The sequence below is a fragment of the Ruditapes philippinarum genome, unplaced genomic scaffold, assembly GCF_026571515.1.
Source record: "Ruditapes philippinarum isolate M1 unplaced genomic scaffold, ASM2657151v2 ctg335_1_1_1_1, whole genome shotgun sequence".
Lineage (NCBI taxonomy): Eukaryota > Metazoa > Mollusca > Bivalvia > Venerida > Veneridae > Ruditapes > Ruditapes philippinarum.
Genome location: NW_026863534.1, coordinates 32,325 through 56,236, shown reverse-complemented (window position 1 = coordinate 56,236; position 23,912 = coordinate 32,325). Strand labels below are relative to the sequence as shown.

Here is a 23,912-nt window from a genome sequence, read left to right as displayed (position 1 = left end):
AAGTCTAAGTATACCCTTTTGTTTTCTGCATTTATTGCAACATATTCAAAAAAGAATACCTTTAAATTGCTTTGTATTTTTTTTATTTTAAAGAAATGATTTTCCTTTATATTACATGATATTTAAACGAAATGCAAATCAAGTTTTGCATTCAATTTTAATATAACAGATGACTTTTGCAGGTGTATCTGATATCAAAGACCATTGTCTTCGGAATGACAATTCATATCGAGGTAGGTAGTCATTTATTAAGTACGTGTACTTCTACGCACTTTCAAAGGAATATTATAAAAATACTTAAAGATCCTGTAACACAATTTTTATGGTTTTATATCATAAATTGCATGCCCAAATTAAGATTTTTCTATATTGTAAGTTCCAAAAAGCATTATTTATAAAGATATTACCGATGTAAATAAAGGGAGTTAATTAGAATTTATTTTTTTATAAAGTCTAAGTCAAATTTTCAATAAGAAATGAATGCATATATCTTAATGATTACATATAATGTGCACAAATGTTTGCAATGAATATTTTACATTTCCTTCGATGTTTGAAAATTGATTTATAAATATATAATTATATACAAATATAAAAATTCCACTTAAGTGTGGTATTATGCGCTAAATTATAATTCCACTAAAGGTAAATTGAATCTCAACACAATGTTCCGTTTTATAATTTAATGTTTCTTAACAGTAACTTAATATCACGAACATTTATTATATATCAAATATACACAGGTTATCCTGACGTTAACAAAGTGATATTAAAAATAGTATATAAATAGCACATAGGCTTTTGGGTAACAGTGAAAATATCATCACGTGGAAAAGTGTATTAACAAAATAACAATGATATACTATGTCCATCATATCTGTAACGTTTCACTGATTAAAATTGTTAAATAATCTTTTGTTGCATGCTTTAATCGTCTGCATGTCCCAGTTTGACACATAATTTTTCACAACTGCAATTACTTCCGTTGAAAACGGATGTTTACTTTTGATTATTCAACAAAAAGTTGTTTTTTTATACGCGAAAATAACTCCAGGGTGCAAACAACTTTCAACTGACCAATAAAAATTTAACATCTTTGTTTCTTAAAATACAAAATGGCCAATCAGGTTTCAATACAAAATAATGTATCAACATCAACATCAAATTTATAACATCAATCATCACTTAGGCATTTTATCAGTCATAAGGTTTAACAACTTAATAAGTACAGACAGCTTAATTGACTTTCAGCAAAATTGATTGGACAAAGAGGAAAAGCCACATTTAATCTTCCGGTTATATAATTATAATTTTGACATCTGTTATTAAAATATATAATATTTGCAACTAAACATATTTGAAATTTCACACATTGTTTTGAAAATATGACCTTTTTAAAAATGATTACATTGATAAGTTTTTGTGTTTATAGGAATAGCATGCACATTTATTCTTTTTTTTCATAAATGTATTTCACTGTTGCACAACAGTGGTAACAACCTTAATTACAACATTCTGGATCCTTAAAAGGGTTACAACCCAATGCAACTTTTGGACAAAGATCATGGCGTTATATATAAGAAAAATAGTCAAGATCCACGTTAGTTTTGATAAATATCTTTTTCCAAATTTCTTTCTTCCTGAAATAACAATGGATGTGAAAACTGTGTATTGCTTTCTTTTTTTTCAAGCTCATTATGTCAATTTAAATTTTGAAAATATTTAGGAAAATAAAGAGAATTTCACTTAACACATGAAACAGGGGAGTTCATGCGTTATTTAGAAATAAAACTCTGTGTAGAAAATTTAAAAAAGAGCATCGCAAAAGCGGGACAATATAAGCCCGAAATTAATTTGTTTTAGTATAATAGTAATAAAAAGATCTATAAATTAGGATAAAGGCTCAATCAAGAAACAATGTTTTATCTAAATTATCATTATGATACTAATTGACTTTCATTCCATCCATCAACCGGAAATGAACAGTGCATATTTATCAAAAGTCAGTCAGAGTGTGACCTTGACCTTTGAGTTTCAGACCTAAATTTTTCACATTACACATTTAGGATAAGATAGGGGCACAAAACATATAGTCACATACATTTATCTGAATTGAGGCTGTTTTGGATTCTCAATTTAAGTCGTCTAAAAGTCAAGTTAGTCCGCCAACCTAGAATGAACTATAAAAAATGCATCTTCATTGATTAAAATTTGACAAAGGTCATATATGATATATTGAATGCTAAAAAAAACATAAATGTGTTGCTTCAAAATAAATGGCATTTGTATTATCTATTTGCTGTAAGTGTCGCACAACTATTATATAAATGTAATAAATACAGAAAGTTACAAATGACAATGCAATTGAATTTCAGATGTGTACCGTCACTTCTTTGAATCTCAAGGGTCAAATGGAAATAACATTGCATGCAGAACACATCATTCAGGTTTGCCATTTTGTAACAGCTTTTAACTTCTTATAAAACCTATAAAAGCAGTGTCTTTTGTAAAATTGAGTTTTATATCATTTATACACTATAATGTTTTAGTGAAATTTCTAAAGTTTAAATAATGGACTGTGACAAAATTTAATGTTTATCAAAGCATTAAGTTTTTAATGATTTGATTATATATTGCAGTCATCAGTTTTCTTTAGGCTAGCCGAATTGCCTTCTTCCACACATATTTCTTTTCAAATTTCAATGAAAATGGCAAAAATTCTCTTTATCGATTGCCATAGCGATTTGTTCATTGATGGTATCTACTTGCTTTCAAAAATCGAAAATATGAAACGCATTAAACAAGAACCTATTATTAATTCAAGGTACTTCGCCAATCTGTCAAATGTACTCATCTCATTGCACTGCTCGCAGAATGATTTGCCAAGCCCGAATCATTATCAAACAATCAATTGTAATGATAAGGTTATAATGTATTCGTTTCATAATTTAAGATCCAGCCTCATTTTCCCCATTACGGTGTATTGAAAGTATGATCTTTGCCAAGATCAACAATAATATATCAACGTAGAGACGAAGTATCGATCAAAACACCAGTCACACAGTTCCACCCAGTAGGACACCGAACTTAGGGCGAAGGCAACCAGAAAGTCTCAAAATAGATAGCAGGAGAGAGCTAAGGCGGGAATATTAGGGTAATTAAAAGCGGGATGAGCATGAACGGTTGTATTAATGACATTGTCGGTACATTACATCCAGACAAGTCTTCCTTTAATTAAAACTGCTATACAAGAATATATTTTATATCTTCATCATTTAAATTTCAGTTTGGAATTACCTAAGGCATATTTCGACCGACACATATTACCGCAATTCTTGTCAGAAAGATATCATATACCATCTAAGTTGTAAGTTACTACGATATTTCTATTTCAGAAATCTATATAATTATTCTTCTCTGAGATCATCAAGTGCACGAAATGGTTTTAAGCAAGATTGATATTTTAGTTTTATAAACTTTTAATGATATTTTAGTTTTATAAACATCCATTTTGGTTTTCATTTTAAAACTCTATCTTAAAAAAAGAAGAAATAAACAAGAAGCAATAAAATATAAGTTAAGTTACAATTGATAACGTATTTCTTTGATGTTTGGACAAACATATTTTGTAGTCATCAAAGCATTTAGCCGTGAAAAATATTTGATAGAAAAGATATTTACTTTAATGACAAAGCATTCAATAATTGTTTCATGTATGATTAAACCAATCGTGCATTTTTTTCCAGATGCGTTTGAAAAACATCCTGACCACTGTGTATGCACTGGTGAGTTTCAATAAAGAATATTGCATGTGTATCACATAAAAACCAACTATGTATTCTACATAAGTTAAGGGGCATATTTGATAATATTAAGAATATGGCATATTAGCTTGGAAAAAGGTGTTCTTGTTTGTGAAAATCTGAAAGGCGTCATCTGCTAAATTGCCCTTATATAGTCAGAACACCCATGACAATGTTATCATACTGCAATCAGTTAAGAGATTGTCAGAGTAAACTAAAGAATAAGGTTAGTTGTTTGTCAATCTTTCGATAATAAGATCTCATTATATCCATATAAGGACGCATATATGCTTTTCATTTTCAAACTAACATTTTCTCTTAATCATACAGAGAATGTGAGTATTTTGCAAACAAGTGTTTCTATGATTATGGCCGAATGGTTAACATGTCGGACTAGCAATATAGGGATTGTTGGCCGCGTGGGCTCAACCCCAAATCAGGTGCAAGCCGTTGTTTACTAGAGCATTCCTTGTTTAGTACTGGTTAGTTCCAGGAGCAGATATGAAAAAGTCGATTGATTCCTACACAGTCAAACTAAAATAAATTCTGTATAATCGTGAGTTTTGCCCAAGCCAGTGCTCGAGGCGTGGATTGTAAGTTGCATTTCTAGTACCGTCCATAAACAGGCTCAATAGTAATATATATAACTGAAAATAATCATGAGAAAATGTCAAGTGACTTTGATTTTTGCCTGTTTACTTACGATTTACACTTGGATGGGCATAACGTCACCTTACTACTTCAGCAAATTCACAACAAACAAGTGGTCAGCATTCTAATGGCCACCAAGGGCAAACAGCCGATCCATGCAGTCAGTACAGCAGTTACAATCGTAAGTCTTCAAATGTTTTCGGTATATTCCGTAAAGTTTCATAAAGATGCGTTTACGTGACTTTGTGAATTAATGTCACATTGACACTTGATGAAGTTTCTCCAAAAGATTTGATATTCGAGCTAAGCTTATTATTATAACGTTTTCGAAAATAAGTGGCTTGGAGAGAAAAAGAAACACAAGTATGTCATTCCTTTGTTGTAGTTATGTTGACGAATATCTTTTAAAAAATTACAGTAGGGTAGGCATAAAGTGTTACGAAATGAAAGACACATTTTACACAAGTCATAAAACATTAGACAAACTACTAATCTACGTTGTATAGCACTTGAATATTTCTCTTTCAGGACTCCTTGACCTTGGAAATACGAAGGACTGTTTGAGTGCAAACTCAGGTTTGAATGATTTATTTCATGATCAATTGTATACTTTCTATGTATGCCATATCTAACAACTAAGGCCCATCGCATGTTAAACTGAATATGACATATTCATCGGAAAACTACCAGTGTATCTATTTAGGTCCTATCCAATTCTGACGATCCCCCCCAAAAAAAACAACATCAAATTAACTTAGGCCGAAGATGCACTAGAATGTCAAGGTCTAACAACTTTAGCTACTGAGCAATCGTTCAATATTCAGGTATTATCCCATTTTCAAAGTCAAATTGATACATTTCTTTATTTATACTATTTTTTATACTATTTTTATCTGATTATTGTCAGATACTTTTTTCTCAATGTTTCTTTTTAATCGGATTTTGTCTGACTTTTAGTTTTTCCTGTTGAGCACTTAAATCCTCATGATTATTTCCTCCCTTGGCATACCGTAATCAATGCACTGATAAGGGGGGATCTCTGTGTAGGAGATTGATTATGCACTATGTCAAAGTCAGGGACAAAGTCTTTCTTTAAGATGTTCAGTTAAGCACTATGTGTTGATTTTTCACAGTCTGACACAAATCCTTATTTTTAAATTAAATTATTTTAAATTTTCTAATCTAGAAAATTTGTCTTATTGATATTTTTCACACACTGACACAAATGCATACAAATAAATAAATTTGCGTAGAGCAAATACCACAGAAATACTTATTTGCGCCTTTTTCATTATGAAGTCATAATTGATCATTGAAAATACATAACATGCGTGTTTATAAGATCCTGTAACACAATTTTAATGGTATAGTATCTTAAATATAATGCTCCAATGAAGATTTATCAATATTTGTAAAGATATTACCGAATTTTCATTTCATGTTAATAAAGGGAGGTAATTCGAAATTTATTTTTTCTATAAAGTCCAATTCAAATTTTTCAACAAGAAATGTATGCATATATTTCAAAGATTACATATAATGTGGACAAATATCTGCAGTACACATTTTACATATTCTTCGATGCTTGAAAATTGTTTTAGAAGCATAATTATATACATATGTAAAATTTCGCTTAAGTGTGGTAACAACCTTAATTACAACATACAAGATATTTAAAGGGTGTTTTCTTCTGACATTAGGTCTTATTCTTATTTCTTTTTCAGTATGGCACTATCTAGATGATCTCCAAGTCAAAAGTTCAGAATGTCGTAAGAAAATTCAGCATCATATGGCCAGTAAGCATTTTTGTATATATTTACTTTTCGGACACTTACATGTTGTATTATGTTTCATTACTTTTAACAATATCTTTAAAATGATTTTATAGTTCATTTTAGCCATTAAGATTTATATAAGCGTGGTTTTCATCGACTCTGTAAAGGGGACTCCACTTAGATTTTTCTAACAAGAAGAGACTGATTACAATTTTACGAGATTAATGCTACATGTTATGTAGGTGTAGACCAATTGCTTGCCCTATGTATTAAAAAAAACATAATCTTATTGTGAAAAATGATTTACAATTGAAAAGCATTGCAACCCTTTCCTCTCAAATTGGGATAAAATACCACAAAATTACAATTGTAATAGAGGCGTTTGGACATCGGTGTACTGTTTAAATACACTATATCTACTATGCCAGTTATGGGCCTTATGGCAATAATAAAATGTGCACATAACGTTATTAAATTAACTATTTTAGCTAACGTTTTAGGGTATTATTTGTAACATTAGTAACATTATATGGGTATCTCTTTTCCAGACAAATACCAACACGCAACTTCACAGCATCACGATGGGTGTACATGTCGCGCGCGTGCAGCGCTTCAAAACCACGAAATATACAGAATAAGTTTGTTATATTTTGTTTGTTTTTTGGTTTGTTTTTGGTGGGGGTGGGGGCGGGGCGTGTTTTCTGTTGTTTTTTTTTATTTTAATTTATGTAACAAACGTGTATATCTATATCCCTAAGATATGGGAACACAAGCACACATGTTAAAATACAATCTTTTACAAAACAATACCCCTTTTTTTACAGATAACGGAAGCCTGTTTGACTGTAGGGATCACACAAGCGGCAGCTTATATCAAGGTTGGTAATTTTGTACATTGCAAGTAATTAAATTGTCATTCATCATTTTTAAAGGTACATTTTGCCTCAGAAATCAATATTTTTAGAATATTTTATAACTACCTCAAATGTTATTTAAATTATCTAATAATGGATTAAGAGCATGTTTGATATTTGACAACTAAGGAAAATAGTAACGAACATGCAATAATGTGTCACAAAGGTATGAAAAATGTAAACAAAGTAGAACTTTGACCTCAAAATACTACATCAATATAATTATACAAATTGCTGACGGAAATACAGAAGCAAACGTTAGTTAATCTATGTGGAAAATGAGTAATTTTTGGACATTGTTACAATATACCAAAACTGAAATATTGTGAATTATTGAAAATGAAATCATAGCATATCTGAGGCAAAATGGGCATTTAAATAAATTTTATAAAACGAAGTTTTTATTTACCATTTTATATCCACTTGCAATCAATTTAAACAAATTCAAACTTCTAACAATGGTGTCTCCATTGCAATTATGAGAACACTTTCATTTAATCTATCCCCATATATTATAGTTAATCAAAAGGCTGCAAGCTCTGCGGTATTTTCTGATCTTTGCAATCTAAATCGTACTGAATATCTGTATGTGTTTTCCTGTATAAGTTTATTTTTATGTACTATAAGTCATCTTGCAGGGCACCAGAGTTTGATACATACGGAATTTTGCATAACTAGAGTTGCATCAAAAATAATTTATGTTCATTTTTATTTGTTTGGGTCGTCAGACCAAACAAATAATGGTAGCGAAATTTCAGAGTCTAATGTTGCTAATTGCAAATGCCGAAAGTAGTCCAATTTTTTGGAGCGGTTACTTCCCTTTTGTATGTACACTAAAGCCGAAAAATTCAGGGGAGATCACTTCGTAAAGATGGTCAAAGACAGGCGCATCAATTTTCAAGCAAAGTAATTCCCGAATGGTCAAAGATTTCTAATATTGTTTTATTGTATTTTCTGATCGAAAATAACTAAATACAAAGCGGACATTCAATCTCTGACACAGAAGTTTACTACAAACCTAACAACAAGTAGTTCTCAAAACAGCTAAAAACTAGCGATTTAAAAGAAAGAAATATTTTATTTTGTTACAAGTATCCAACAAATTACAACGCATTTAAAGTTAAACAATAGCGTTGGCTTATAGAATTGTCAATAAATGCACAATCACAAATTACGCGGATGAATATGATTTTATCAATGAAAATACTATTTTTAGCCATGTTGATTACCGAATACTACACAAACCGAGTAGTGGAATATATAGATTCTACATGCCGGACCGTTTGGGCGAGAGGATTTTTGCTAAAATATCTACTTCAATTATAAACAACAGGTTTAGCCTAAACAAAATACCTCGAAATTAATAAGGATTACAAACCCGAACTGCAATGGAAGTTCCAAATTTAGAATGATTTGATATTATTCAGACACACTGTGTATAACTTTTCCGTGGTACAAGGGTAACGCGCTCGCCTCGTGAGTGAGAGGTCTCGAGTTCGTATCCAAGTCGAGAAAACTTTTTTTTTTGTTAAATTCTTTTTTTTAAGTGTTTTTGTTAAGGAAGTAGCCATGATATACAAAGATAAAGTGTGGCTGTCGTAAAAAAAGGACATAAATGATTTTTGATGCAACTCTAGTTATGCAGAATTACGGATGTATCAAACTCTGGTGCCTTACAAAAGGAATTATAATACATAAAAATAAACTTATACAGGAAAATGCATACAGATATACAGTACGATTGCAAAGATCAGAAAATACCACAGAACTTGCAGCCGTTTGATTCTTTATAAATATACATGCTTATAGTAAGCTCCAGGATTATTTACATCTGTGTTAAACAACAGTTAAAGTCGTTACAAGCCCTAATTTAGAATAATATGGTTTTCTTCAGGCCGTTCACATATAAATTCACCGTGGCTGAAGGGTTTTCGGGCTCGCTTAGGAAGCGATAGGTCTGGAGTTCAAATCCCAGTAAAGGTTACTCATTTTTTTAAATTGTTAAAGTCAAATAAACATTGGATTGAATATCAGTGTTGCAATTAGTCTAATAGCCAATTTACTACAATTAAAACGCTGGAAAGCATTGGTGGCACTAAACATATAATCTCACAACCTGCACCTTTCTTACATTCTGAGACCCAAACAAATTCAGCGCCTTCTGTGCTTTGATTTATGATAGCCACACTTTATCCTTGCATATCGTGGCTATTTCCTTAACAAAGACATTAAAAAAAAAAAAATTAAACTAGAAATGTGTCATCATGCCACGGATGCCCCCGCATGCAGCCAAAATTTCAGATGTTATAATATTTAGTTCCAAATTTGTTTGCACAAATTATTTTTTTCATTTGCAGTTCAAAGCCCTTAAAACTTTTCAATGTTAACACAAACCATTTTCATACAATGTTCAAAGCACTGAAATTATTTAGTCTTAACCTTTTGAAAATAGCATATTTCATATTTGTAGCCAAAATAATGGCTACATACATTTCCACAAAAGTATGAGTGCTGAAACTGAAAGTTCAAAATTTTTCCAACATTCAAGAAAGATAAGTTTGTCCAAAATCATTGAACCACGACCAAATTCAAACTTAAACTGCTTATTCCTAAGATGTATCTATATTATTTTCAAAGTGAAAGGGACATAACTCTGCCAAAAAATCATCGAACCATGACCAAATTCCAACTTGACCTACCCATTCCTTTGACATATCCATATGTCAAATTTGAGTTGAATATGTAACACTGTTGGGTAGATAATGAACAGAAACTGTAAATTTCATATTATTTTCAAAGTAAAGGGGGCATTACTCTGCCAAAAATCATTGAACCATGACCATATTCGAACTTGGCCTGGGCATTCCAAAAACGTATCCATATGTTTAATTTGAGTTGAATGTGTTGTACTGTTGGGGAGATAATAAATAGAAACTGAAAATTTCATATTATTTTCAAAGTGAAAGGGGCAAAACTCTGCCAAAAATCATTGAACCACGACCAAATTTGAACTTGACCTGCGCATTCCTTTGATGTATCCATATGTCAAGTTTGAGTTGAATGTGTTGTACCGTTGGGGAGATAATGAATGGAAACTGAAAATTTCATATTATTTTCAAAGTGAAAGGGGCATAACTCTGCCAAAAATCATCGAACCATGACCACATTCGAACTTGACCTGTATTTTCTCAAGACATATCCATATATCAAATTTGAGTTGAATGTGTTGTACCTTTGGGGAGATAATGAACGGAAACTGAAAATTTCATATAATTTTCAAAGTAAAAGGGGCATAACTCTGCCAAAAATCATCGAACCATGACCAAATTCGAACTTGACCTATATTTTCTCATGACATATCCATATGTCAAGTTTGAGTTGAATGTGTTGTATCGTTGGGGAGATAATGAACGGAAACTGAAAATTTTATATTATTTTAAAGTAAAAGGGGCATAACTCTGCCAAAAATCATCGAACCATGACCAAATTCGAACTTGACCTGTATTTTCTCATGACATATCCATATGTCAAATTTGAGTTGAATGTGTGCAACCGTTACTTAGATAATGAACGGAAACTGATGATGACGGAATGACAGAATGACGGAATGACGGAATGACGGAAGGACGGAATGACGGAAGGACGGAAGGACGGAACAGGGTAACACTATATGCCCCGGCCATTACATGGCGGGGGCATAAAAAGAAAGTTCAAACTATAACTTACATATGTTATGGTTAGTATTTGTTGTGTAAAAATTAATCTATGTTAAATAATTTTTTCAAAATAAACATCATAATATGAACACGAGATAATTTGATTTTATATGAAAAATAGCACTATTCTGAATGTTTTGGTCACTCAAAAAAGTCGGAAAAAGAGACTTGTTTTAACATATATGCATTGTGACAGTTTACATTTTCTAGATAAAATGAACTATTTTTTATTTGCTAGATAAAATGAACTGTTTTTTATGAGTCTTGGTTATTTTCAAACAACACTTCTATTTTTTACAAAGCAAAATTTAATATTCACCATGATATATGTTATTTATACGCGGAAAGTCCTAAGCGGGGCCAAAGGCCCCGCGAGGGCTGTAGCGCTCTTAGATAACATGTATGACGCGTATCAGTTCAAAGGAAATCAAATTCAAACTAAATGAAAATTTCAAAAAAATATATATCCTATACCTAATGAGCTGTGAAAAAATCCTTAGTTAACTGGGCGCTGCCATTTTGAAATCCTTTTGAGCGCTTTTACATAATTCAGACTATTGCAGACGCATGCTAAGTAACACTTCCGGTGAAAGAATGATGTACAAAATCAGAAAATAAACCTGCATTTCATTGATAAGAATTATAGTAACGATTATAATTATAAAAAGTTATTCAAACATATCCTTTTTGATAAATTAGCACATTAAAAATAACGTAAAAACAACAACTGTGATTAGAGATTAACAAAAATGGCGGACGGGATTTTCCAAACGCCGACGCATGCGCAGAGGTCCGGAGTTTTTCGGTTCCGGTGATAGGTTGAACACCACCAATTTATTTGCTTTGTTTATTCAAAAAAGATCTGGTTTACATGTACACTAAATATGTTATGCTAAAATCATAATTCATAAGAGCTTTCCGCGCCATAGGTAGCACCTAATTTCATATTAGTGTCATTCTTTGACTAGACGCCAAAATTTTATAAAAAAGTAATATTCATATTTGGTATTCTCTTCATATTCATGAATATGAATTCATTTTCGGTATTTAGTCATACCCGCTATTAAGTCATGGTTCTGGTGACAGTGATTTTCCTACATATATAACATACTCCGATAAAGGGCCTCTTCCCAATTGAAATTTTCTTTAAAATCATGCAGTTTTCCCAATAATCTGAACTGAAACATGCTTTTTCTTCCCAAATTAGCAATTTTAGCGATAATTTTTCCCAAATCAAGAGGCTAAGGCTTCTTCCCAATTAAGCAAGAAAAATCACTGGGTGAAGAATATGTACAAGGCATTTTCGGGGAAACAGCGTTTATTTGGCTGTAAAATACAGCACAAATAATTGCTGTAGATAGACTATTTTATTTATGGACGTTACTTCTGGAAATTTGTGAAACAATATAATTGATTTAATGGTTATAATATGTAAAAATATTAATTCAACATTGCCTATCCGAAAATAAGTAAACTTAAGTGTTTCAAAATATGGAAGTAAACTAACTAAACAATCGTAATAGTTTGGATATAAAGATAGATTATTGATTTACGGATGTTATTTCTGTTAATTTGTGAAATGATATATGATTATATAATTGATTTAATGAGTGTTTAAGCAAAAATATTAATTCATCCTCTGTTATATCCGAAAAGCAGTAGACTTCAGCGTGTCAAAATATGGCAACTAAAAGAAACAATCATTAATTAAGGATTTGTAAGATTTTACCGAAAACCCATAGATTATGATATAAGGAACATACCTCCTTTACCGATAGAAATTCCAGTAAAGGGAAGACCAGATGTCGGTCCAAATATTGGCCCATCCGCGTGGTGAGATCGAACTCCGCCATCTTTGCCGATAATGATTCTTTACGCATACTCGTATTTATTGACAACATGTTTGATATATGATATATTTTGTTATCAGTAAATACTCCATTATCAAAACAAAACTTATTCTGAATTTCATTTTATCGTAAAATTATTTGTTATATAAATTATTCATGAATGTTTAAAATTCGAAACTACAGCTTTTGTAAGAATTCTTGGAAGGAAGGAGTTTGCTTCCTTGTGTGATTTGTTTACTTCAATAATATTTGCAAAAAATTCCGCGTAAAGTAAACATATAAACCTATAAGATAATGAGCAAGCAGCAAAAAGATGCAACTGACGCATCTGGTAAGGACAGTAGCGATGACAACATGGCAAAATCTTCAAGGGCTGGCTTGAAGGTTGTCAAAAATGAGCCTCTGCCAACAGAGTTGCTTGGTAAATAACTATCTATTAATTATTCTGCATGATTAAATCATGACTAGTTTGACTTGTAGAACATAGATTTCCATCAGTTAGATACTTTTTCATGTTCCTGAATTTAAACTGGTGTGATACTGATAAAGTGATCTTACATTCCCAAAGAGTGAATTTGGCCCACATTACGGACAGGGCGGACCGTGAGACAGGGTCAGAGCTGCATTACTGGTACTGGTACTGCAGTACGTACTGCAGCGATTTTGCAAGTACTGGTACTGATACTGAATTACTCTTACAAAATTTTGCTACTACTGGTACTGGTACTGCATTACTGTCTTAAAAAGTGGTACTGCTACTGCATTACCCAGTACTTTTGGTTTTGATAAAAATTAAAAATAACATCAATTTTTCTCATAAAATAAAGCTGTAAATTACATTAACTATTTTTTATTTTTGTGAAAAAGAAAGTTATCAAATCTAAAGATTATTTGCTGCAATATTCCTTCAAATGTTAACATAGTATTCATCATAAAAAGCACCAAAGACTTTAAGTAAAAATAAAATTAAGATAAACAGACTCAATAACTCTTTACCCTAAAATATCCTTATTAAAATCTTTTATTACTTTGTATTTACTAGTAAAAGAGCAAAATAAACACTAATTAATTTCTTATATTCTAAAAAATCCCATTTCAAGTGAAAAAAGTGATATTGTTAGCACCATAAAAAGTTGTTATTTACTTTGGTATAAATTGAACAGAGGTGTGAAGGTGTGAAAGGCAACAAAAGACTGTTGTGTTTTAAATGAAAGATGTTTGCATTTTATTTATACTGTTGACTGGTTACTAAACAATTAGATATGACATGAATATATGTTGTAAATATTGTTTGTAAAAAGTATGTTAAAACTATAAAGTTGTAAACATGTTATGTTAACTTTAAAGCAGCACGCCTCCAGATTCATCCTAATTTTCATGAAAATTTTGAAAATGTATTTAAAGGTAAAATATTGTTAAATGAACAAAGAAAGTACTTGACATATTACAATCGGCACTTAAAATCCACGTAAATTACCAAAAAGAGGTCAAAACATGCATAAATAGCCCCTACTGCGTTAGTAACGCAGTAGAAATATGGTGATAAATACTACAAAATACAGTCATTAATTGCACATAAGATATAAATTATCACTTGAATTACTTTTCTCAAAGTTTTAGTAATTTTTTTCCAAGTTTAATTTTCTTGAAATATTTTTGGTCATCTGGAGGCATGCAGCTTTAAAGTAAATTATGATTTTATTTCTTTGCTGAATAATATTTGCAATTATTTGTTTGATACTGTATTTATTCAAACTTTGATGAATATATAAAAGTAATGGTACTGATACTTAATTACTTCACCAAAAAAAGTACTGGTACTGCAGTACCGAGCTAAAATCTAGTACTGGTACTGGTAATGGTACTGCATAATTTGCCAAGTACTGGTACTGGTACTTAAGTACTACACCCTTAGTACTGATGCAGCTCTGGACAGGGTGGACCTTATGTTTTGACATGGGGACCATATTTAGGGACAGGGCGGACCATGAATAAAGACGAGGCGGACAGTGGTCAAGATTTAAAAAATAATTAAATATTGATATTTCTTTTTATCTTTTAAAAATCATTATAAATGTATGCATATAGATCTACTTATAAATGCAGTTTATAACTTTAAAATAATTTTTTTAATGAATTTATTAATAACAGCGTCAATTTGAACATTAGGCAGGTGATAATTGACCAATTATTGGGATATTAGTATTATTACATGTTATTGTTTGTTAAATAATAAGACGGTAACACTGCTAAAAATGAAAATGTTAATTAAACAATATGATACAGAAAATACTTGTTATTCCCATCTGATGTTTGAAACTGCTAAATGGAGAGTTGTATCATTGGCCTGTGTTTTTACAGCATCAAGAACAGGTTTTGGTTGTTTCTAATTGATAGGTATGAAATTCGGCAGATTATCTAATACTATGTAACGTTTCTTTATTGAATGGTAACAAAAGATTATTTGCAACAATCAATGTCTGTGATGAAATGTTAACAATATTTTCTAATTGAAATTAAGTTTAGCGGTTTGTTTTTCTTTTGCAAATTCTGCTTACTTTCAATTGAAAACCTGTTTTTAATGCTATACTGATGATATTTCATTATCATTCCGAAATGAGTTACTGTATGTGTATTTAAATTCGCGGAAGCAAATTTTCGCGGAAAGGTCCACTTTGGGGGTATATACAAATATTCGCGCTATTTTGAATTCGCGGAGGTGACTGCCAAAATCATAATTTCGCGCACACCAATTAGGTTAAAAAATAAGAGAAATTACTCTTAATAGATTAGGCAATGGTTTTCGCAAGCAGCCTTCTTTAATTTTAAATACTTTTTATTACTGTAATCGTTGTGGGACTTCATAGTTATTTTCAACACCTGGTATCAAACAATACACTATTGTACAGAACAAAGACAATTAAATTTGTCTTGCGGACATATTATGGCAAACAAAAGAATGTCCGTTAACGTGCGTGATTTTTCACAGTTTTAAACAGCACTGAATAAGACCATAATCTTTTCACCGATTTTGTTAAAATGTTGATTGAGTAATAGTGTTTTGTTTTCCATGTTTTCATCAGTTAAAATCGTTAATATTTGTGTTGTTTGTAAAGTTTGTTTAGGGAAACAAAATATAATCTGGTCAGATGTCAAGACGTTTATAGCTCAGACTATGAAATAAATAGCGTGGTGCAATGGTATTGTTCAAACATTTATTTATACTTACACAAGAATCTAATAAACATATCAGTCAAGTAATAATACTGTAGCAACCGAATTTATATTTAGAGCTGAATGCTACATGTACAGTTTATACAAAAGTAAAATCACTCTTTGAAAGCGCCACGGATACCAGACTTATGGCAGCCGTGAACACCCTGATATACATTGTTCTATAGAAGCGCGAAAATATTACTATTAAGAAATTATTGGTGTAGAAATATTCGCGCTGAACATAAATTCGCGGGTCGAATGTCACCGCGAAGATCGCGAAAATTTGAAGCCCGCGAATATTTCTACACATACAGTATTAAGGCTATTTTATAGTGAAAAAGAAATGAAAACGAAAAGAATTTTTTTTAAAAGAAAATGTTGAACTTAAATATCAATAAAGTAAATGTTCAATTATGTCTTTTTTACCTGCATGCTATAGATAATACTTCAAATTGCAAATCACTTTTTCATTGGTTTCACCCCAAAAGATGTCAATTGATGCCAACATTACTTTTAGAGACAATAGGAACTTAAAACCACCATACTATTAAGACCACATTTCTCTTCAGATCCACAAGTAGTCTCATTAGTGGGGTTCTACTATACAAATAGATCAAATTGAAAATATCCAAAGAAGAGAGGGTCGATGGATCAAGATACATTGTAGATTATGGTCAGACCTCTAGCTTCATGGGCATGCTTATTCCCTTAAGCTTTGAAAAGAGAACTCAGACGCATAGATGCTAGGTTATCCTTTTTCTATAAGATGCACCATGGTTTGAATACAATCCCCATAGAAGAATATGTGACACCCATTTCCTTAACTTCACACCATTTACATTAACTTCAGACTGTTATAAATTCTCCTTCTTTCCAAGGACTATACCATTGGAACCACCTACCCCCTGCAGTTTCCCTACTCCCTACCCTAGAGCAGTGCATTGCAGCCATAGCTAGCATTGAACATATTACCGTATTAACATTTTTAAACATTCTTCTTTTACATGTATCCTCTTTAAACAACCCTTTCTTGCGATTTTGATGCGCAGACATGACTACTTTCCCACTTTCCTCTGCCAAAAATCATCGAACCATGACCAAATTCGAACTTGACCTATATTTTCTCATGACATATCCATATGTCAAGTTTGAGTTGAATGTGTTGTATCGTTGGGGAGATAATGAACGGAAACTGAAAATTTTATATTATTTTAAAGTAAAAGGGGCATAACTCTGCCAAAAATCATCGAACCATGACCAAATTCGAACTTGACCTGTATTTTCTCATGACATATCCATATGTCAAATTTGAGTTGAATGTGTGCAACCGTTACTTAGATAATGAACGGAAACTGATGATGACGGAATGACAGAATGACGGAATGACGGAATGACGGAAGGACGGAATGACGGAAGGACGGAAGGACGGAACAGGGTAACACTATATGCCCCGGCCATTACATGGCGGGGGCATAAAAAATGTTGACCCGACTGGGATTTGAACTCCAGACCTCTCACATACCAAACGAGCGCGTTACCCCTGCACCACGGAGAAGTTTTAAAATCAAAAGCTGAATGAAATCAAGTCATTCTAAATTTAGAATTTCCATTGCATTTCGGGTTTTTAAAGCAGCACAGGCTGAATAAAATCAAGTTATTCTTAATTTAGAATTTCCATTGCATTTCGGGTTAGGGTAATTTCGAGGTATTTTGTTCAGGGTTAACCTGTTGTTTAAAATTGAAGTAAATAGTTTAGCAAAAATCTTCTCGCCCAAACAGTCCAACATGTAGAAACTATATATTCAACTACTCGGCAGTCAGATTTATTTGTGTAGTATTCGGTAATCGACATCGCTAAAAATAGCATTTTCATTGATTAAAATCATGTTCATCCGCGTAATTTGTGAGTGTGCATTTATTGACAATTCTATATAAGCCAACGCTACTTTTAAAGTTTGAATGTGTAGTAATTTGTTGGACACTTGTAACAAAAAATTGTTCTTTCTTTTAAATTGCTGGTTTTTAAGCAGTTTTGAGTGAGAACTAATTTGCGTTGTTAGGTCTGTTAGGAAATTTTGTGTCAGACCGTGGATGTTAGCTATGTATTATCTGATCTGCGATCAGAAAATAAAAAAACGAATAAATGCTTCAGTATCTTGGCAGGAATTGAACCACTTCATGGGAGCTAATACCCGAATATCGTCGATTTCTTTTTCCTGACAAACATTCTTTAGAGCTTTTGATAAAAAAATTCTGTCAAAAAATAAACGAAACCACCTGCTTTAAATTTTAAAAGGTAAAAATTAAATCATTTAAATAATGTACATTATTACTCGCATTACAAAGAACACTGAAATGTTAATGTTGATAATATCAAACTGCTTGTTTCAAACATTTCTTGTGAAAATATTTATTTATTCACTTGGGGAAGCTATATAGTTAATTTATAATAATCAGTAGGTTTACTTTACTGTCCCTATTTGTCCTCATTATTCTAAAAAAGGACATAACCTAGCTTATTTACATATTTATTCGAGTCAAAAGTCATAATATGCAAAAACCCAATTTCAAAATGCATTTTACATGTGCTTATCCTTTTCTTTTGCAACATACAATTTACAAGAAATGCACTTTATATAGTTGCTTTTATGATTGTTATAAATAATATTTTATTTTTATTTCAAATATTTACAGATATTGATCACAGACTTTTTTCCAATATTGAAGCCCAAGGGTGTATAAACCCCAAAAATTACCCGAAATTTTTTTCCTAACAAAGGGATTTTTAACCCAATTTTTCATCCCCCCAAAATTTAAACCAAAATTTAACTGTTCTAAACCCAAATAAAATAAAGTGCCTGAACCATTTTTTCCCGGGGAACCCAAAATTCCCCCAATTTTTTGCTGAACAAAATTTCGTCCCATTTTGGGCCCGAACCTAAAATATGTTGTTCCCTTTAAACCCAAATCAAAAAACCCGGGGAAATTCCCGGGAAAATTTAAATTTTTATTTTCCCCTAAAGGGAACTTTGATGTTAAGCTTACTGAACTTATCTATTGATTCATATTTATTTTCAGTTTCTTTAATCGTACTTTATTTAAGTTCACTCAACCATATTTAATGTAATTTATATATTTTCGAAACCTTATTTACTATGTGTCTCCTGGCCAAAATCCTGGCCAATATCGTAGGGTTAATAAACAATTAAAACTAATACACTTTATAATCAGCTAAAACAACTGTAGCATTTGTGTCAAAAAGATATACCAAAAGGCTACAAAATGTCAAAACTGTGGGTTTTTTTTTAACCTTTTAACCTAATTTTTGGTGAATTGTGATAATCTTAAAGTTGCTATGACATGATGTTTCTTTTCTCCTTAAATGTAATACATATTTATAAATTTCAACACAGAATTTAAATAATATATGGTTAGTGCACTAAAATCATAAAATAAGGGCAAGTTTTAGGAGCTTCCTAATTTTGAACGTTTTTTGGGGGGATTATTTTACCCCACCCACTTTTTAAACTCTACTATTCTGTGATAAATGCTCTGGTAAAAAAAATCATGCTTTTGTTATCAAGAAAGGTTCAAATGATAAAGAACACACAGTTAAAATACAATTTTCTTTACATTAAACTGAAATTATAGAGTAAAGACATGCTTTGGGAATATTGTAATTTTTTTTTTAAAAAATTGGTAATTTTACCCCACCCACTTTTGAAACTCTACTCTTACAGCATAAATGCACAGATAATAATTTTTTATGCTTAACTTGTCTAGCTATGTTAAATTGATAAAGTACACACAATTTAAATGCATTTTCATTTATATTGTGTTAATACAGAAAAACGAAAGTCATCAAATTGTCAAAAAGTGTTATTTTTCACCACTTTTTTGGTAAATTGATAGTGATAATTTTAAAATTTGCCATATAATTGTCATTTTTTCTTGATTGCATCATAAATTTACCATATTTTATCTGATATTGTGCAATTAAAACTGTTTTGTTTAAAATCTTAAAAGTAAAAAATTCAAGAAACAAAAATTATATGGTATTTTGTAATTTATGGTGGCCATATTGGCGGCCATCTTGAATTTTTGTACTTTTGCCCGGGCTGCGTAACTTAAGAAATGGGTTTTTTTAGAAACTACAAACAATATGCTTTACAATGGCAATGTTTGTTTTGGTGATACAGTAAGTGGCAATAAAACCCCGCCATCTCTTGGACTAAATATTTTACATAATTTATATATTATTTCTGAACATTAACTACTGTATATTTCCTGGCCCATATATTAATTTTCACAGAACCACATTTAACATAATTTATATAAATTTTGTTAACCTTAATTACTGTATGCTGACCTATATTGTTTGTTCACTGAACCAGATTAAACATTGTTTAATATAATGTTTACATAATTTTTCTTAATCTCAATTACTGTGTGTTTCATGGCCCATATGGAACAATATTGACTGGCAGTTCCTTGGTCCTTTACTTATTTAGATTTCTAGAACCTTCATTTCTTTACTTTTTAACCTCAGTTATTGTCAATCAACATATCTTCAATCACTTAAGTTACTTATAAAGTCTGTAACTTTTCGGAACCGTGATGACCGTAACATTTTAGTAACATGATAACTAGATCGATAAAAAATATTGCAGTGTGGCCAAACCTTCAGAATGTGAAAGACTACTGTTACAATAACAATCATTGTGTCGATTGTCAACAAGATCTAATAGTAAGAGCAGCATGTAAGTAAAAAAAACTAAAGATGTATTTTGATAATTTGCATTAAGTTATATTTGTACATATACAATGATAAAAGTTATATACTTAAATGTTATGTTATAAAATATGTGATTTAAGAAATAAAGAAATAAACAGCAAACTCCTTGATGAAAGCGGGGTGTCTTACCCTTTGAAACGTTGTCGGTTGATACATTTTGTGCAATTGATAGTTATTTATTAATTAATTCATGACTGGTTTCTGTATACTAAATGACATGTATAAATTCCATATATTTTAAGTGAAATACCCGAGTGATCATAGTGACAGCTGTGAATGTTCTAGGAGTAAGTATACCGTTATCATAAAACATTTCCACAACTCCGTTACTATAATGCATGTTTGTAAAGCCGATTTTCAGTGGATAATCGTGATGTTTATTTAATTAGTTATAAAGATTTTGACAGGTTATATGGTCCTATATAAACGGTTGTTCGGAAATAAAACCCGAGCCGCTATGCAAGGTTCTATTGCAAACTACAGTTTATATACGTCCAGATAACCTGTCCGAAATATTTACAAGGTTAGCTTTTAAAAAAGCTAGTAGCGACTCGCTTCGTAATTTTTTTCAAGGGGTGTGCTTAAATGTAAAAATGACAGTTCTGTTAGCTGAAGAGACTTCAGCGAACAACAAAATAAAAGTGAAGTCAACACTGGCCCGGTGCCCGATGGCCATTGTATATAAGTTCAGCCCAGTGTAAATTTAAGAAAATGTTGTTAATTATTTAGTAGAATAAATTCAAAACTGGAATTAGGGCCAGTAAATTCAAAATCTTAAACTCATTGACTGAAAGTGACATATAAAGTTTTCTCAGTTTAACCAAGATGAGTATGAGTATGAGTATATATGAAGGTGCATATAAACAGATTGAAGAACCTATGTCTATGCACATTTACTATATGGCCTGTTGACCTTGACCACAAATTGTTAGATAGGTAGATTTCATAAAGATGTCTCTTTATACAAAATTAAGTTGTAATACATTTATGTTATTTAGTATTGGAATGAGAGGCACAAGTCCTAAAGTAAACACAAGTTGTCAATCAATTCAGCCAGAAAAGCCGGGATCCTATTAAAAAATATAGGGATCCCAGAAATTGACCAGTCTAAGAAGATGTTTTTAAGATAAGCCGGGATCCTATTAAAACATATAGGGATCCCGGGAATTGACCAGTTCAAGAATATAGTTTTCAGAAAAGCCGGGATCGTATTAAAATGTAAATAGATCTCACGGATTGACCAGTTCAAGTATACAGTTTTCAGAAAAGCTGGGATCGTTTTAAAACATATAGGGATCCCGGGATTTGACCAATTCAAAAAAATAGTCTTTGATTTTTCCAATTTATTAGGCATATAATTATAAGTTTGTTAATAAATAGCTCTAAATATATCTATATTCTAAGTTAAATTAATTTAACGTTCATTATATACAATAAAAAATTAACGTTTAATGGCCTTTCATTACGACAACAATCAACACAAATATAGTTCATTAGGATTTTCCTCCATATCTTATACGATCCCGGATCCCGGGCGTCCCGGATCCCGGCCAGTAAATACATACACTAAATACCGGAAAGGATAAAATGACCGGAAAAAGAGGAAAAATAAAAAATGCACAGAACCAGATGTACACTTATGTTAATTAACCAAACGAAAACTTACTACAGAGAAAACAGGTGAAATCGCTAAATCAGAAGTCAGTGTAAATATGATTTATTGAAAAGAATTCATACAGACAAACATTTTAATCATCATTATATCTTTGCGCTCAAAACAATACTTGCTGATTTTTAAAAATGGCGTGAAAATTGAAGGTTTTTTGACGCTATGTAAGGTTAAATTTGATTGGCTAAATAATTTTGGATCCTAGCCCTGATAGATAAATTTTGTAGAAAGCTGGAAGCCAAGCTTCGATTAAATTTTTGGATAGCTTCGGAGTTTTAGGTTGTTTCTCAGTAAAATCCTACCGTAATACCGGCTCGCCGTGGCGAGCCGGCATAACGAATTTATAATAAAGGAAGTATCTTCTTTTAGAGAAAAAATTGAGAAGACAGTAGCCGTGTATAAAACTATATAAATGTCACGATAATCCAATGAAAAGCGATGTTACAAACTTGCAGTATTATACTAGTATATACACACGACCACTGTAAATTTATGCCTCTTTTTTTCTTTTTTTTTTTTGCATCAGATAAAGACTTTGTGCCTGTATCATAAATACGTTAAATTATTATAGAGTTAGAATATATATTGTTAGCCGTGTTGTTAATATATAACTTTCGCCAGGCTGCCCTTACAACACCAGCTTACAACCGATTTTACAGGGCCATATAACCTTCAAAATGTTTGAAACTAACAATATACGTATCATTTATACTGTATTTACTTTAAAACACAAGGACATTGGCGTGAGAAATTTATTTCTAGTTGAGTACCGTTTTTACATTTTAACTAAATGCTGTCAGTTATTGCTGTAAGTATTCAAACAAAGGTTCTCTGCTTCTTTTTCTATGGTCTGTTAAAATGGAAACAGTTATTAATCTTTCAAGCATTATCATACAATACTTCCACGGTTTATAGTTAAGATGGTTTGTAAATTTATGTCTGATACTGAACTCAACCAACTCGACTATGCCTAATTACTGTATTTTGTCTAGTTTCAGTAACAACTAAACAACCAACACCAACAAGCACTGCAACCACGCCCAAAACCACGACTACAACTTCGACTACATCTACGACCAAAACCACGCGAACAACTACGACCACAACTACGACCACAACCACGCCCACAACCACTCGGTCGACAACAGTTATGGTATCTGCTACATCTCCAATAGTCATTCAGCCGTCAACGACTGCTAGTCAGACACCACGACCAACTCCTACTCTACGTAAATATTATGATTCCTTTATATGTGTTAAAGTGGATTGGTCTACAATGGACACATTATCCATGACTATTTAAAATTTATCCTTAAAAATGATCGGAAAATGTCGGCCAACTTTGACATTTCATATATCATATATTTATTATGACTTGAGTTAGACCACAAGAGAATTGTTGACCAAATTTGTCTATTGAAATAGCTTTCTTAGTTTTGTGTCACTTTTCCAATGCTATGTTTACTTTATTTTAGTCACTTACTTAGACAGTGTTATTCTTTAATCACCAAATTTTCACTTTT

General features: G+C 31.5%; 1 protein-coding gene across 1 annotated transcript in view; it reads left to right on the top strand.

Moving 5' to 3' along the window:
- LOC132722349 (uncharacterized) overlaps window positions 1–18,699 on the top strand; it is a 28,943-nt gene extending 10,244 nt beyond the window's left edge. The window contains exons 6-15 of the mRNA XM_060706846.1: window positions 183–233; window positions 2,376–2,447; window positions 3,287–3,367; window positions 3,747–3,785; window positions 4,549–4,635; window positions 4,983–5,030; window positions 6,179–6,250; window positions 6,778–6,867; window positions 7,054–7,107; window positions 18,620–18,699. Of these exons, the coding sequence (XP_060562829.1) occupies window positions 183–233; window positions 2,376–2,447; window positions 3,287–3,367; window positions 3,747–3,785; window positions 4,549–4,635; window positions 4,983–5,030; window positions 6,179–6,250; window positions 6,778–6,867; window positions 7,054–7,107; window positions 18,620–18,699 (674 nt within the window). The remainder of the gene's footprint in view (window positions 1–182; window positions 234–2,375; window positions 2,448–3,286; window positions 3,368–3,746; window positions 3,786–4,548; window positions 4,636–4,982; window positions 5,031–6,178; window positions 6,251–6,777; window positions 6,868–7,053; window positions 7,108–18,619) is intronic.
- The last annotated feature ends 5,213 nt before the right edge of the window (window positions 18,700–23,912 follow it).